Source organism: Miniopterus schreibersii, assembly GCF_964146895.1.
Source record: "Miniopterus schreibersii genome assembly, chromosome: 18".
Classification (NCBI taxonomy): Eukaryota; Metazoa; Chordata; class Mammalia; order Chiroptera; family Miniopteridae; genus Miniopterus; species Miniopterus schreibersii.
This window is the reverse complement of record NC_138121.1, coordinates 15,150,272-15,167,540: the sequence shown is the minus strand read 5'-3', so window position 1 is coordinate 15,167,540 and position 17,269 is coordinate 15,150,272. Positions and strand designations below refer to the sequence as shown.

The 17,269-nt window shown below is 41.6% G+C and overlaps 1 protein-coding gene across 2 annotated transcripts; it reads right to left on the bottom strand.

Annotated features, from left to right (window-relative positions):
• Positions 1-2,388: 2,388 nt before the first annotated feature.
• On the bottom strand, positions 2,389-17,086 carry ZFP90 (ZFP90 zinc finger protein). Of its 2 annotated transcripts, none has more exons than XM_081119971.1 (5): positions 16,860-17,086; positions 16,577-16,642; positions 9,074-9,200; positions 8,630-8,725; positions 2,389-4,727 (listed from the first exon to the last, which is right to left on the bottom strand). In XM_081119971.1, exons 2-5 carry the CDS (start codon positions 16,607-16,609, stop codon positions 3,079-3,081), a joined length of 1,905 nt encoding a protein of 634 aa, XP_080976097.1. In that variant the 5' UTR covers positions 16,610-16,642; positions 16,860-17,086; the 3' UTR covers positions 2,389-3,078. The 2 variants fall into 2 exon arrangements, with proteins under 2 accessions (XP_080976097.1, XP_080976098.1); XM_081119972.1 differs by lacking the exon at positions 16,860-17,086 and adding an exon at positions 16,779-16,853.
• Positions 17,087-17,269: the final 183 nt, after the last annotated feature.

Sequence of the window (17,269 nt, the reverse complement as noted above, 5' to 3'; positions counted from 1 at the left end):
ACACATTAGGGTATGAGGATTGTGAGTGAATTTAGGGGATTTAACTTACTGAGTCAAGAAAAACATTCCAAGGCCTTTTGTCATGTTGTCTCCACTTGGTTTCTGACCTATCACCATATCCCTTCATCCACTCACCCCCAAACGAGGCTGTGTCATATGCAGTTCTTTGAACACAACATGGCCCTGGAGACATCAGTTAGTAGTTAAGGGTTATACCTTTACAGTCAGTCTGGAGCCAGAAGCCTAAATCTGCCATGGGCAGTACTACCTGGGGCAAGCTACTTTACCTCTCTGGGTCCCACCCCCCATTATTAAACAAGGATATAATACACGTATTAGGTTTCTTTAATGCAAGAAAAAGAAATCTGACATATTAGCTTAGTCAACAAGGGGGAATCACTGCACTGATAGTGGGGAGCACACTAAATCCCAGAAAGGGCTTCAGAAATCAAGCCCAGTCCATGGACCTCAGGGATTAGAAATGAGAACACCATCATGTCAGTGGCACCCTCTTACAAGAGACCTCCCCTCTCTGGTAAGGAATCAGGCTCTGGGCAGCTCTAAGCCTGCACCTTTCCGGCCTAGCAACCCCAAATTAAAGTTTCCCTCCTAACTCTATTTTGAAAAAATCCTGGCAAAGGACTCTTATATTGGCTCAACTAGGTCACATGCTTTCCCCCAAAACTATCACTGAGCCCCAGGGATGTCGTGACTTGTATTCCTGTGGTAAGTACAGCAGGGGTTGTTACAAGAGAAGGAAAAAGCTGGGCAAAGATAAGTTACCACAAGACCTAGAATGGGGAATTGTAAGAATTAACCAAAATGATGGCTATAAAATACTTAGTACAATGTCTTTCAAGTAGGAAGCATTCAATAAACAGTAGTTGTTATTAACTCACCTGGCCGTGACGAGTTTAGCAGTTAATCCCTCCTCCTTGATATGCCACTCTTTAATCTTAGCCAAGTTCTGAAAATTAAAATAGACACACTCCCATTCAACTATAAAGGCTATTTATTGAAATAATACAATGATGTTACAAGGATGCATTTCATGTGGCCTAGAAAGCTAGGTGTTCATAAGTGCATGGTGCATGGATGCTGGGACTACGGAATCCTCTGCTCAGTTAGCTGCCATACATATATACTGGGCTCCCTCCCCGTCAATGAAGACGTGCTGAGAATCATAGATTGGCTGGATCTAGGCCAGGATCCACACACAGACCAGTGGTCTCCTTTGGGTCTTTTAGAACTAAGTCTTTATAAAGTTCTAAAACAGTAGGGCAGCACTCAATTGGTTACAACTCAAGTCATTCTTACAAATAATCCACTATGGGTATCCCCGATCAGTAGCAAAATGAGTTTCTGATAGGTATCTTGGCCAATCGATAGGAGAGGGTTTGAGTATAATCACCCATTGTCAAACTATGTATCAGAAACACAAGTATGGCCTTGGCATTGTGCGCTAAGCATGGAAGATCATAAACATGGCATGTTTTGAATAGTTAATATCATGGAAGGGCAGATCTGCTAGGGTGTATCCCATCTTGCTCCACATGCGATAGACAATGGGCTAGAAATCCCATATTTCAGCCCCCAGGCACATTTTCCTGTAAAGAATTATGAAGAATGTTTGGGAGCTGGCTCATGTTGTCGCAGATGAGACAAGGATGATGGACCTGGCTAACTGGCATGCAAGAAAGCCAGTAGGAAAGGTTCACCATCAACACCACTCATATCACTCCTCCCAATGATTGATTCATCAAGGTGGGAAAATATGCTTATCTTAGAGGGGAGATCCTCTTGTATGAAAGGGGTCAATGTCCACAGTTGCTTCTAAATTTATCTGCACTGTTGGTGCCAATGAACCAACAAAGATTCTTGAAATTCTTTTAGGATAGTCTATGAAATTCCATTAGGGGACATTAAGGATTTGAGTGGCCTTAGCTCTCAGGCTTTACTGATGGAAAAGCACCACAGAACTTTAAAAAGTTAATATTTTATGGTGAAATATTTTCTTGATACACATGCTAATTTAAAGACAAATTTTATGGCAAGAGGTAATTGGATTTATTCTTCTCTGTAGTAAAATTATTTGGGGGGCAAATTCTTCTTAGTTTTGTGTTGTTTTCCCATTGACAAATATAGGAAGCTTGGGCAGTACAGAGGACTTAACAGTTCTACAAAACTGGCACATGTTAGCTGAAAGTATAATTATGATACTTGGGAAACGGAAGTCACCAGTAGTTCAACCATTTATAGTTTCTGTTAACATTTTGGTTTATAAGCTTCCAACAAGTTGCTTTAAATAAGTTTATGACAACCCTAAATATATCTTGTTGCCTCTTATGCCTTTATGAATTCCCAATGTATCCAATACATAAGTGCTCATTAAATGTTTGTGCATCTGATTTAAAATTTATTTAAAAGCCCTCTGAATTCCAAAATACCTTTTCAGTATCAAGACCCTGGGGACAAAGATCCAGACCTGCATCCTCCACCCAGCTTTGCCATTATAAGCTGTATCACACTGTGCAAATCACTTCACATCTTTGGTTTTCAGTTTCTTCATCTGTACAATGAAGTGGTTGGACCAGTTGAACTAATTCTTTGAATGGTGAATTTCTGGAGGAGGAATTAGTTTCCATGGTGAATTTAATAGAAGAGCTGCAATTGAATGTAGTTGTCAAGATATTTTAAAAATGAGTTTTGGTCATTACTGCAGGAATTTTATCTATAAAAAAAGGCTGTAAACAAGTTATAAGTCAAATTGTTGAATGTTGGTAATCTCCTGCATATGTATGTTAAAAAGCTTTATAAAGTCCAATATATAGCCATATCATTTCCAACAGGTTATATATTACGTTTGTAGTTGTTTTTACAAAAGTTTGTAATCAGATCTGAGAATGTGGCTTTTATTTATTGAAAAAAATTTGTCTACTAGCAGTTTTCTCTGCACACAACATACAAGTACACATAATTCATTACATTCTGAAGCTTTCTCTCCAGTAAGAATCCTTTGATATGGAATAAGAATAATATTTTAGCTAAAGCTTTCTGCATTCTTTAATTCTAGGATTCCTAGAGTTTGTTTCTCAAATGAATTCTCTGGTGTTTAGTGAGAGCTGAGCTTCGACTGAAGTTTTTCCCACATTCCTTACAAGCATAAGGTTTTTCTCCAGTATGAATTCTCTGATGATCATGCAGATTGGTTTTCTTTCGGAAGGCTCGCCCACATTCATTACATTCATAGGGTTTTTCTCCAGTATGAGTTCTCTCATGCTGAATGAGGGATGAACTCTGACTGAAGGCTTTCCCACAGTCAATACATTCATAGGGTTTCTCTCCTGTGTGGGTTCGCTCATGCTGAGTAAGTGATGAGCGTCGACTGAAGGCTTCTCCACATTCATTACATTCATAGGGTTTTTCTCCTGTATGAATTCTATGATGCTCGATGAAACTTGTACTCCTTTTGAAAGCTTTTCCACATACATTACACTGATAAGGTTTCTCTCCAGGATGAGAAATAGGTTGTTGACTGAAGGTCTGCTCACAATCATAGGGGTTCCCTCCAGTATGGATCCTCTGATGGTCAGTAAAGTCTGTAAAGTGACTGAAGTCTTCCCCACAGTCATTACAATGATAGGATTTCACTTCAGTCAGAGTGCTTTCATCTTGAGTAACAGATGAGTTGTGCTTGAAATCTAGGCTATAGTTATTGCTTTGGTAAGGTTTCCCTCTCTTATGAATCCTCATATGTTTATAAAGGGATGGGCTCTGACCAAAAGCCCTCCCACAGATGCTACATTCAAAAGGTTTTTCTCCTGTATGAGTCCTCTCATGCTGCACAAGGGAAGAACATCGACTAAAGGCTTTCCCACATTCCTTACATTGAAAGGGTTTCTCTCCACTATGTGTGACCTCATGTTGAGTGAGCGATGTGCCATGTCTAAAAGACCTTCCACATAAGTTACATCGATAGGGTTTCTCTCCAGTGTGAATTCTCTGGTGTTGAACAAGGGAGGAGCTGCGCTGGAAAGCTTTCCCACAGAGACTACACTGATAGGGTTTCTCTCCAGTATGCGCATTTTCGTGCTGACCGAGGGATGAGCTATGCCTGAAGGCCTTCCCACACACATTACATTCAAAGGGTTTCTCTCCTGTGTGAATTCTCTGATGCTCAGTAAGCTGTGTCTTCCAGAGGAAGGTTTTTCCACAGTCAGTACATTCATGGTGTTTCTTTCCAGCATAAATTCCCTGATCTGTACCATTGGAAAATGCTCCCTCTCCTTTATGAGTTTTCTCATGTTTAGTAAGTGATGATCTATGAATAAAAGCTTTTCTACATTTATTACATTTATAAGGTTTCTTTTTTGCAAGGATATTATTCTGATTAAGTAAGTCTGAATTATGTCCCAAATTGATTCCAAGTGTATCACATTCACTAGACCTTGAAGGAATGTTCAGTTGCGTAACCAAGTCTGTGTTCAATCTGGAGTTTTCACCAAATTTATTATGCTCAAAAGTTTCCTCTGGTGTGACTATTTTCTTCTGGGTGGATACATCTGGCTTCAGATACCTCTTCCAGTTTTCCTGGTGCCTCTCTAATTGATTACTCACATCCCAAACATCTTCTAATGTGGCATGTGAAAGATCATCTGTGTGAAGGGATACTTCAGATATGCTATGCTGCAGATTTGATGATTTGGCTTCAGGCCTGGTCTTCCAGTCTGAAAGAAATCCAAAGTGCAAAAGTCTCCTATTCCCTCCTGTTGAAACAAACTGCTACAGTAGAAATCAGGAAATGAGAGAGATTCAAATTATACATGACCTTGTTTTGAAATTAGCCCTGTAGCTTGGGGAGAATACCCAAAATGGAAGGAAGGAAGATTGAAGAGATGTGACAGTACAGACTGCTGATCTAGAGTGAATGGTAAGTCCAGAACGAGGAAGCCCATCTAGAAGGGGTGGTTAGGGAGTAAAGAAATAAGTGACGAAGAGAGTGTTAGGCCTAGATACAAAGGAAATAGGATCATAGTCCATCTTGCAGGATGCTATCTACTCTCCACAACTCCTGTCCATTTTACAAACCACCACAGAATCTATCTTCCTAATATATCTATTTTATAACTTCTTTAAATGTCACCTCTGAGGCTCTAGATATTCAAACCCTGCAGAGAAAAATCTGCAGCCGGTGATCTAACAGAAATGATTCTTTGATATACTTGGAGATCAAGGGCTAGATGTCACAAGCTGAGAAAAAAATTCCAGGACGCAAATCATCCTTGCCCTTACAACTAGGGCTGTGGTTTTAGCCTATTTGAGTTCTGGTTCTACACTAGTCACCTCTCTTAAACAAAAAGGATTTATTTTAATCTGCCTAATAAACTCATATCTAAAACCCATTAACAAATATTGAGCTCTAGTTAACGATATGCATATGGAAAAATGTAGGGTTAAATGTATTCATTCTGCAACTTACTTGGAAATGAATCAAAAAGATAAAACAGCAGATGGATAGATGGAGAAGTATGTGATAAAGCAACTATAATAAATGTTAGCTATAGAATTTTCGTGGTAGGTATGTGGTGTTCACTGCATAATTTTTTCAACTTCTCATATATTTGAAATTTTTCATAATAAAATGTTAGGAGGGAATAACAGCAACTAAGGGGCCCTAAACCTCAAAATTCCTTACCCTGTAACAAGACTCAATTCTAAATTCCTGAGAAAGGGAATGCTTTGTATTTCTTTTAGAATTCTTCTCAGTGGGACATTCAAGAAATGTTTGTTGAAATAAATGAATAATAAAGTTCTCTCCCAAGCCAGATTCCATAACAATCAATGAAGTAATTTCTAACTGCCTTCTACATGCTTTGCACCACAGATAGAATATATAGAAATAAAACAGATTCTCTAGGAGCCTGAAATCTATGAACAGAAACAAGACTCAATCTTCTGACAACTAAGAAAGAAAAAAATCATCAGATGGTATATTATTAAATATGAATTTGTATAATAGATAAAAATGGTATTTGTGATCAAGGAAGGAAGAAGTAAATATATCAGTACATATTAGGTTTCATGACTTAGACCTTGAACTTAAAGAATAGATGGCTTTGGATAGGTAGAAAGCATTATCTAATGAGGGAAAGTATATGCTACTTAAAAAGAACATTAAAAAGAAGTTCAGCCCGGCTGGGCGTGGCTCAGGAGTTGAGAGTCGACCTAGGATCCAGGTGATCCGGTTTCAATTCCTGGTCAGGGTACATGCTCGGGTTGCGGGCTCGGTCCCCAGTCGGGGGCATGCAGGAGGCAGCCGATCGGTGACTCTCTCATCATTGATGTTTCTATCTCTCTCCCTCTCCTTTTCTCTCTCTGAAATCAATAAAGATATATTAAAAAAAAAAAAAAAAGTTCAGCCCAGCCAGGGGTAGCTCAGTGGTTGAGCATTGACCTAGGATCCAGGAGATCGCAGTTCAATTCCTGGTCAGATCACATGCCCAGGTTGTAGGCTTGATCCCCAGTCAGGAGTGTGCAGGAGACAGCCGATCAATGACAACTCTCTCATCATCATTGATGTTTCTATCTCTCTCCCTTCCTCTCTGAAATCAATAAAGATACACTTAAAAAAAAAGTTCAACCTAAATGAAGATTGTTTTAGCAGTAATAGAAAGATAATACTAGAAGGTATGATGCAGATATTTAAATCAAGGGATGCCTGGCCCGTGTGTCTCAGCAGTTGAGCATCACCCTATGATCCAGGAGATATCGGTTTGATTCCCGATCAGGGCACATGCCCGGGTTGTGGGCTTGATCCCCCCTAGGGGGCATGCAGGAGGCAGCGGGTGAATGACGCTCTCATCACTGATGTTTCTATCTCTCTTTCCCTCTCCCTTCCTCTCTCTGAAATCAATAAAGATATATTTAAAAAATAAAAATAAAAAATAAATCAAGGGAGTTTGTTTCCTATAATGAGGTACAGGGAATAACAGCAAGGTTTTCTCAGAGATGATTAGTTTATGAAGATAAATCATTAAAATCCAATATGGTCTATCACATGATGAGTAGATAAACAAAATGTGGTATATGCATACAATGAAATAAATACAAAGGAATAAATACCAAGAAATGAAATAATATATGCTACAATATGAACCTTGAAAACGTTGTGCTAAGTGAATGAAGTCAGTCACAAAGGGCTATATATTGTATGATTCCATTTACAGAAAATATCCAGAATAGACAAATCCATAGAGAGAAAAAGTAGATTAATGGTTGTCAGGAGATGGGGGTAATGGGGAATAGAAAGTGACTGCTAATGAGCATAGGGTTTCTTTTTCGGGTGTTGAACATGTTCTGTAATTAGACAGTGGTGATAGTTGCACAACTCTACAAATATCCAAAAACCATTGATCTGTACACTTTTAAAGGGTGAATTTCATGTTTTGTGAATTATATCTCAATAAAGCTATGATTTTAAAGATCCAATATGGATTATAAAAAATGATACAGGGAGGAATTTCAACTGGGAATTATAGTAATCTAAGCCTAGGGCTTGGTTTAAGATGTCACCAGTGGAAGTTAAAATGCAGGAAAATCTAAGATACTTCTTAAAGCAGGAAAAATAACCTGGGTTGAAAGACAAAGACTAAACTGACTATGGTGTCTGGTCTGAGAAATTAGAAATCTTAACAGGTTTCTAACAGGCAAGGGGAGAAAGGGGTGATGGGCAAGGTAGCAAAATATGCTGGCTAGGGATGAAAGGTGATTAATTTAGATTTTACATCTTTAATAAAAACTGTGTGGGACTTCCAGGTGGAGATGTCCTGTGAAAAGAAAAAAGTAACCAGGGCACAAGTAAGGATGATTTCTGAGTCTATAGCATAAATAAAGAGCTGCAACTACCAGGAGGCAGGCATCCTTTTAGGAGGCACCCTTTTTATAATAGAGAAAGAAGGGGAGGAGGCTGAGAGCAGACTCCTTAAGGCAGATTTGCTTAGGGGAAAAAGCAAGAAAAGCCAAAGATCTAAAGTCAAGAACCACTTAACAAATGGGGAGACCAGGACAGAATGATACTCCAGGAACTGTGGAGGGAGGCAAATGAATCAAATCAGCATGAACACAGAATGGACGGAAGACCATGTTGCTCCGTCAACAGGTGTAGTCAGGGCAAGAAGTCTAAAAACAAGTTATGAAGGGAAAAAGAATCAAGGTTGTGGCTATTTCCTATAAGTTTGGGGCAGCTGACAGTGAAAACAGTAAGACAAATAAGAAGGAGACATGGAAGTTCAGTTATGTCTGAATGAGTAAGAAAAGGGATCTCTAAATAATGATGGAAGACTGAGGACACCAGAGGAGAAAATAATCCAGCAAGTAGGGTTAAAGGTTAGGGAGAGATGGTATACTGAGCGTAGAACAAAGTGGCATCTTTTCCTCTAAGACCTACCAGCAGCAGGGGCACCCTGTTGGAGAAGGGAGATATACAGAGGTGTCATCCAGGAGATGGCTTAGCCTCCTCGGCCAGTCTATGAGCTCCCAGGACAGTAATCTGAAGGTGCTTCCCCCTCCCTCAGCTGTGCCACTGTCTGCACTGATTCAACCACTACATTCTTGATCCTCACTCATTTACCTGGACAGAAAGATCTTTGGATTTCTCCCTCTGATAGCCAAGGCTCTTCTCCTTGCTCCAATTTGAAGATCACCTCTGGCTTGGAAACTTGATATCCTGCTCATGGGTGAAAACACAGTATTTGGTTGTTTGAGCAAGTAGACAAAGAACCCTCCTACAAGTCAGTACTAGCCCTTGATCCTCAAGAACTCTGAAGGAAAAGGTGCAACTTAAGGAGTCATGCAATCAAATGGCTTATTTCCAGTTCTGCAAAAGAAATACCTTTTCTAAAGAGCAGGCTCAGAAACCCATAAGACTGGGTCCCAAAATGATGAACAAGCTCTGACTCTGAACACCCACACCCTGCTCATAGTCATTCAAGCTACAGTCAGAGAGTCCCACAACCTTAGCAACTGAGAAATGAAAGACCCACCAGTAGGCAAGACATTGAGATGTGGTCCTTACCAAGAGAAACCAGGTTGCTGTAGTTCTCCAGCATCACATCCCTGTACAAGCGCCTCTGAGCAGGGGCCACGTGGTGCCATTCTTCCTGGGTGAAGTCCACAGCTACATCCTTGAATGTCACTGATTCCTGTAGGATCACATTCCTGCTCAAGTAGGATCAACCCCACAAACATTCCCATGGCAATACTGGAAACAGACTGTAGGGTCTATTAGAAACGATGATCACACATTTAACATCCTGAAGGGGCAATGTTAGGTTAAATATACTAGTTGTTTACATAATTGTATAAAGAATCTAATATTCAGGGCAGAAAGTCATGAGAAGCAATATGTTCTGCAATCCTTAGCTTTTGTCTTATTTCCCTTCTTTTTATATAATCACCAATTTCTCCCTGCCTGTGCACTTCCTTTGTTACAAAATCCAAATATGGTGGGAAGTAAAAAGTGGAGGTGGCAGGCCTCTTTCACCCCATCACCAATCCTAACTTAAACCCTAGAAATAACCACTGTTAACAGTTTGGTGCATACACTTAAGAGTCCCCTTTTTCCATGTTTCTTAAACACACACACACACACACACACACACTGTCCTGTTTTGTGAAATACCGTGAATACTGTTCTACAACTTATTTTTACACTTAACTACGTATCTGGGAACTCTCCCATAGCTTATTCCTTTGAATTACTTCACAGCACTCCATAGTATCATAATATTCTCATTACCTAAAACCGACAGCACCCACTGCACTAAGAATAAAATTCAAACTCTCCATCACTCACTGGGCTAGCCATGCTGCCCTTGTTGATCCCTGAACACACCAAGCTTGTTCCCACCCTGGACCTTTATGCTTGTTACTCTCTCCCCACCTAGGATCTCTACATGATTGACAACTAGTTATTACTGGTTACTTACGTCTTATCTCCAGCATCACTTCCTCAGAAAAGGTCTCAGCATCTTCCTCTAATTTACTCTCTATCATATTACCATGTTTAATTTTCCTCCTGACACAGTTCTCTCTCACTGTCCAACTTCCTGCCACCTGAACTCAGGAACCAAATAGATTCAGATAAAAAGGACACTTGTACTTCTAACCATTACCTGAGATTGCTTCCTTGTTAGACTGTTTGTCTCCCCCACTGTGAGCTCCATGAGAACTTTATCTGTCTTCATCAGGTTATATACCTAGACTGATACCCAGCACACAGTGGATGCTTACAAATGCCCAGAGAATGAATAAATGGACCAGGTGCTATTATTAGACACTTGGGTTATTTCCAATATTTTGCTATTGCAAACATTACTACATTAAATATTGTTTGTGCAATTATGCTAGGATTTCTCAAGGCTAGCTAGCTAGAATAGAAATTGCTAGGTCAAAGATCTTTTCATGCTTCTTATCCCATTCCAATCACTTTTTCCTCACCACCCCACTGAAACTAGGCTGGCTGAGGTCCTCCATGCCTCTCAATTGTCAGTTCTGATGCTTGTGGGTTGATTTTTGGCTTGTCTTGCTAAGCCTTGTTGAGCCATGAGACACCTGTCACCATGCCCTATTTGAAATTTCTCCTTTGGTCCTGGTTAGATTTCTATCTTAAGCAGGACACAATAAACTATGATAAAATCAATTAGTACAAAAAGACGTTGAAAGCAGAGCCATGAGTTAGTTTGCTGGAGCAGTGAGGAAAGGTTGCTTGGAGGTTTCTGTCTTAGTCCGTACCCTTCTTTCTCCCCATGTGCTTGGTACAGCTGAACCGGACTTCTTTCAATTTCTGGGAAGTATCATTCTCTACCCACCCTCCCAGCAGTCCTTCCCTTGCTAATTCTATTTCATGCTTCAGGCGGTGGTTAGCAGATTTTCACTGAAGCCTTCTGATCCCCCCACTGGAGGATCAATCCCTTTATTACATGCTTTAAGCCACTTAGCATACCCCCAATTATTTGAATAGACCTAATAATCCATTTAATGCTTGCTTTTCTAGTTAGATGGTGAGCATTATGAGAGCAACTATACGTTTGTTTTAAACTCCAAAACACTAGTGTCCAGCAAGTGCCTGACCCACACTACACATCTGTTTCCTGACTGAGCTGAGCCTTAAAGAGATGGCTGAGATCTGAGATTTTAGAGAAACAGGAGTGACCCCAGCTGCTGCGTGAGGTGCATGACTGCATTCATACACAACACTGGCTCCTCTGTATCATATCCCTGTGGCTGTGTCCCCACAGGAACAAGGAAGGGTTGAAATGAGGTAGATTTTTCTGACCAAGGTCAGGGATCTGGTAAGGTGACACCAGGTATTTACTAGATGTCTGACTTTACCATATGCACGTGCCCAGGTTGCGGGCTCAACCCCAAGTAGGAGGCATGCAGGAGGCAGACAATCAGTGACTCTCTCATCATTGATGTTTCTCTCTCTCTCCCTCTCCCTTCCTCTCTCTGAAATCAATAAAGATATAAAAAATGAATAAATAAATAAACTTGTCCATGCATGGAGGGCCCTGCCAAGCAATTTTTTGGGGGACGGGGGAGTCTTTCATTGAGAACTGTTAAGACCTACTAGACAAATTCAAAAAGAGCTGGTAGTACTTCACACAACTTTTAAAAGCTCCTCAGGGGATTCATTACAAAGGAACAACAGTTAACATATATTAAACACTCACCACAGGCCAGCTACTGAGCTCAGTCATATATGTGCACCCTCTCACTAAATCTCACTGAAGCCTTACTGTCACCCCAAGTGGAGCAGGTACCTTTCCCTGACTGGTTCTGAAACGTGACCCTGGTTGAGAACCACTGCCTGGCACAGAGGAAGAGTCTGAGTGAGGAAGTGTCTGGATAATTCATACTACAGGAAAACAGGGAGTCATTCTGAAGATTAAAAAAAAAGAAAAAAGTCCAGCCGGTGTGGCTCAGTGGTTGAGCACTGACCTATGATCTACAGTTCGATTCCCGGTCAGGGCACATGCACAGGTTTCGTGTTCGATCCCCAGGTGGGGGTGTGCAGGAAGCAGCCGATCAGTGACTCTCTCATTGTTGATGTTTCTAGCTCTCTCTCCCTCTCCCTTCCTCTCTCTGAAATCAATAAAAACATATTTAAAGCAAAAGATTAGTGAATTAAATTCTGGATAATAAAAAGAAGTGGCACACAGAAGAAGATGAAATTAATAGCCAAATCTAACAGCAGGTCCCTCTTAAACACCAGCCAAACAGAAACTTCTGACAAATCCAGGAAAAAAAAGAAAAAAAAAGAAACAAATTTAAAAATAAGGGGATAAGCAAACTAGTAAAACACACAGTAGTATGTTAAAAAATGTGAAAAATCTTAATAAAGTGAATAATTTTTAATTCCAAATTACCAATGTTGACACAAAAAAGTAGAAACCTTAATAAATGAGGAAATAAGAGAAAATTGTTCCCAAATCATACTCTCTATAAAAATCCTGGATCTAAATATTTCATAGGTAAATTGTTTCAAAAAAAAGAAAAAGATGAAAAACAATCCAAAGGTCTATAAATTAAGGATAAGCATAACACCAAAAGTTGTCAAAGATCTCTCTTTCTCTGAGAGCTATTTACTTAAGAATGCAGGTGTAAGAATTTTTAAAAACTGTATTTTCAAAAAATTATCTACTGTAACCAATGGGATTTTATCTGAGTATTATGTACAATAGTAAAAATTTTAGAAACAATCTAAATGTCTTATGAGAAATGGTTAAACAAATTTTGGTATGTTCATGCAAAGCAATATAATACAGCCATTAAAAGTGATTAGAACAAGAAAGTCTCATAAAAACTATATGAAATTTAAAATATTGTAATAGAAAATGTTTAAGGGAAAAATATGCAGAGGTAGAAAACAAGGAAATCCACCAAAACAAATATGGGTGCTAAAGAAGAGGTAACATAAATGACTTTTTTCCTATTAAAAAGTCTGTATTATATATATGCTCACATACTTTAATAAGATATATTTTAATAAAATAAAAGTAGTATAAGACTGAAAAGTCAGGAAAAGAATCATAGTTTTGAAACAGGTCTTAGAAGAACAGGTTTTGATATCTTAAAGACAAAATTTCTTAAAACTGTTCTGTTGTTTCATGCAATTATTTACCAAAAAATTAGGGTCATTATAAATGGAAAAATAACATTTTTGCCATGTAAGGAGCAGAAAATGCAGAAAGTGCAAAATTGTTGCTTGGGGCTCAGTGGTTATAAATGTTTGCTCGTGTGAAACCCACTTACCACGTGTGTATTTTGGAGCAAGGTATGAAAGGAGTTACATGGCCCTGCCCTTGAGGAACTGAAAGTTCAGTATAGAGATAGATGGGTAGACACACCAGTCCATATGACATAAGAACAGTACTATGACAGGTGTGCACAGGTGCTATGAGAATGCAAAAGGAGGGGCATCTGACCTTACCCAGGGCAAAGAGTGTCTAAGATGAGGCTTAAAAACCAACTCCAATCAGCTGAGAAAGAGGCTGAGAAAAGGGACTTCCGGACAGAGTGCGCGAACATCCCTGACTGCAAATATCCTGACCTAGTTAAGTGGCTTGGCTTCCCTTGGTGGCCCAGGAGCATGTTATCTGAGTTTGGGTGACAAGAGCCAGCTTTTGCTGAGTCTGTTCATCCTGATGATCTAACCACAGAGTTCTTGGGATATGGAATCAAAAGAGACCAGGCCCAGTCCCTCAAAATCTGGTTTCCACATGCAGTTTTTTTCTTATAAAACTTTCCCAATTTCTTACTGTTCTGGTGGGTTCAACTTTAAGCATGGTAAACACTTTTTCTTTTTTTAATATATCTTTATTTATTTCAGAGAGGGGAAGGGAGAAGGGGGGGGGGAGAGAGAGAGAGAGAGAGAGAGAGAGAGAGAGAGAAACATCAATGACGAGAGTCATTGATTGGTTGCCTCCTGTATGACCCTTGCTGGGGATTTAGCCCTGGCTGGGAATAGAACCTCGATCTCCAGGATCCTAGGTCGATGCTCAACCTCTGAGCCATGCCAGCCAGGTGTAAACACCATTTTTTATTCCTAACTAAACATGTAGTACACATATAAGGAAGAAAAGTACATAGTGTTTACACAGATATAGCTACTAACGATCCTACACATTCTAAGGATTTCCAGGGTACCCCCTCACCCATTTCTGCTCTCATTCCCCTCCCACTGTGGACCACTTCAGGTATTTGTTAGCCAAGGGGAGGTCACACCCATGGGGAGGTCACACCCATCCAAACACCTCTCTAAAGGAGGTGACTTTCAAACTCTTGCTCCTACACTTCATTATTCACAACAATCTTTAAAACTAAGAAGAAACTATACTAATTCTCTGCTCAAAAACATTGGCTCAAGATACACTAGGCTCCTTTCTGCTCCCTGAACACACCAGACACACATCCTGCTATTTCCAGAGAACTCTTTCCCAGACCTCCTTCGGGTCTGCTCAGATGTCACCAATAAGCATCAGGCTTACCCTGGCCATCATATTTAAAATTGCACTCCTACCACAAGCTCCCACATGCCCCACTCAATCCTCCTTACCTTTCTCTACTTTCAATTATTTTTTTGAGGTACTGTCATCTTCTAGGATATCACATCATTTTTCTGTCTACTCCTTTTAGGATGTAAGCTCCACAAAAGCAGGGGACTTTATAAATTGTGTTTACTAATACATCTCAGCCACCTAAAAAAGTGTCTTAATACATCATAGGAGTCCAGTGACTATCTGCTGAATGAACACATAAAGGAATAAATGGGTTACCAAGGCCAAAAGCAATAAGTCCAAACTCCTTTTTATTCTCACCTACCTACTGCCTACAAGCAACACCCACTGTCACACGGAACAATGGTTTCATGAAAATGTCCCTCATCTTCTTGCCTCCCAACTGCCCTGACCCACAGCCAATTAGCTCTACCCTCATCCCCTTTCAAATTTACTTGCTTAGACTCTGCTCCTACTCAAAGGCATCTCCACTGACTTCCCACAGGCAGAATTTCCTCTTCCCTCTCTGTACTCAAAGCAGGAGCCTCTGGACCTCTGCAACAACACTTGATACTGCCTTTCTTGTGCTCTACTTCTGCATGAAGCCATCTTCCCCCACCAATTAACTTCCTGGGTAAATTGTCACATGGCTCAATTACTCATCTTCTGCATTCCCAAGGGTCATGCTCAGGGAAAGGGAACCACTGAGGAAGGGAAATTTCTGCCTAAAAAGCCTCTGTTGTAGGTTCACTGTTCTATTCTGTCCTTCAGTCCAAGTTCGGTAACCCAAGTGGACTACCATGAGAATAGCATAACTGAATCAGAGTGCTTGGGGAACATAATTAAAAGTGAAGCTTAAAGCAGTTCCTAAAACTCACTGCTCAGAGCACAATTCCACTTTCACCATTAAAAAGGCAACCCACCTCTTTGGAAAGGATCATCACCCCCATGAGGTGTTAAGTCATCCTAATTCTCACACCCTAGTGAAGCAATACTTTGTATTGAAGGTGCTCATGACAGTGATTTGCTCTGGCTTGCCTCAAACCAAATAAATGTCTCATTCTAGTATTGTTACTTGTCTTACTACTTAAGGTTCACCCCTGTAAAACAAAAACATAAGAGGAAATAAAACATATAAAGGCATTCTATATCATTTCATATGATGTGTTTAATTTACTGTAAATTGCTTTTAAAGGACATCACTAGTTGGTATTTTTATCTGGATTGATCTCGTCTCACAAACATAGCTATTAGAATCTGATTTTTCCTTAATTCTAAAGAGAGTGTGGATTAAAATACTATCTGGACCTTGTTATATTTTCACCGATACACTCTATGTAAATCAGTGGGCAATCTCAGAGTTGTGATGCTCTAGAAAATGCCTTCTCCCTCACAAGAATAAATGGGTTCACAAATCAGCTTCATATTAATTACACTGAAGGCTGGACATCCGGGAATGAGCACTATCATACCTTTGTTAAAGCAGAAAAAGACATGAAGAGCTACGGGACAAGTCCTCCTTGTCCCCACCCCCCCACCCCAATCCCCATTGCCCAAGAAAGCCCATCTCCAGCCCCTTCCTCAACAAATCCAGTCCAGGCTTCTTAGGACTCTTAAGGTCTGTGCATGGCTCCTGGGTCAGAAGCTTGGCTCCTTTCTCCTTTACTCACTGACAGTCACTTCCTCCTGTACAGTTTCCTATCCTGTCACCCCACCACCTCCGTTCCTCATTGACCAGAGTTCAGGAATTGGCTGGCACTCGGGATTCTCAGCATTGACGCTTCCCAACACATCCACTCTTAACTCCTGGTCCCCTCCTCCCCACAGCACAGCCCCCCTTTTGGGAAGCCCGCTCCCCCCAGCTCTGAACACCTTGGGTCTCACAAGGCTAGGAAACTCCGAGGGGGCGACGGAGCCAGGAAACGGAGTCTCCAAAGGAGAACAATGACTGCTCCAAACACGCCCCGGGGGTCTCGTGGAACGGGTCACCCCGGGGTAAAAAAGTCCGCGCAGCTCACCTGAGGCGTGGCCGTCGGAGGCCTCGGGGCCATTCCTGCCTCTCCGGCCGGGTTCCCAGACAGGAACTGGGGAGAAAAGAAAGGGCCCACTCACCTCGCTGCAACCACCCCCCTCCACCCCTCAGACACTTCTCCCGGGAAAGCGGTGGAGAGGTGCCTGGGCCCCGCGTGGGCCTGCCGCTCCCCGAAGTTAAAGGCTCACCGCGTCCAGGACACCCTTCTCTGGCCACGCCCAGTCCCTCCCGCAGGACGGTGGGCGCGGCCCCGGGGACACGAGCCAAACCTGTGGGAGGTGCCGCTCCGACCCCCGCACTCGGAATTACTGCTTCCTGGAGTTTCCGGCTTTTGCGATCTCAGGCCCACCCAACGTTTGGGCCGGCTCCTCTCGCCCCCCCCGCTTCAGGCTCAGTCCTCTCCAATTCTGACGTGCGGCGCTGCGGCCCAAAGCCGCCTTAGCCGCCCCGGGGCCGGACAATGGCCACAGCGGCGGGGCAGAGCCGGAAGTGCGCCTGCGCACGCGGAGTCTCGCTCCCTGAACCCCGGGGTCCGGGCAAGTGCGTGGACTACACTTCCCAGAGGCCCCCGCGCGTGGCCCCTCTGAGGCCGCCAGGGAGTCAGCCTCACATCCTCTGGGCACAGCGGTGGGTGCGCTGTGAGGGCCCAGCGTGACCGAGGTGGGATTGAGTATTGTAA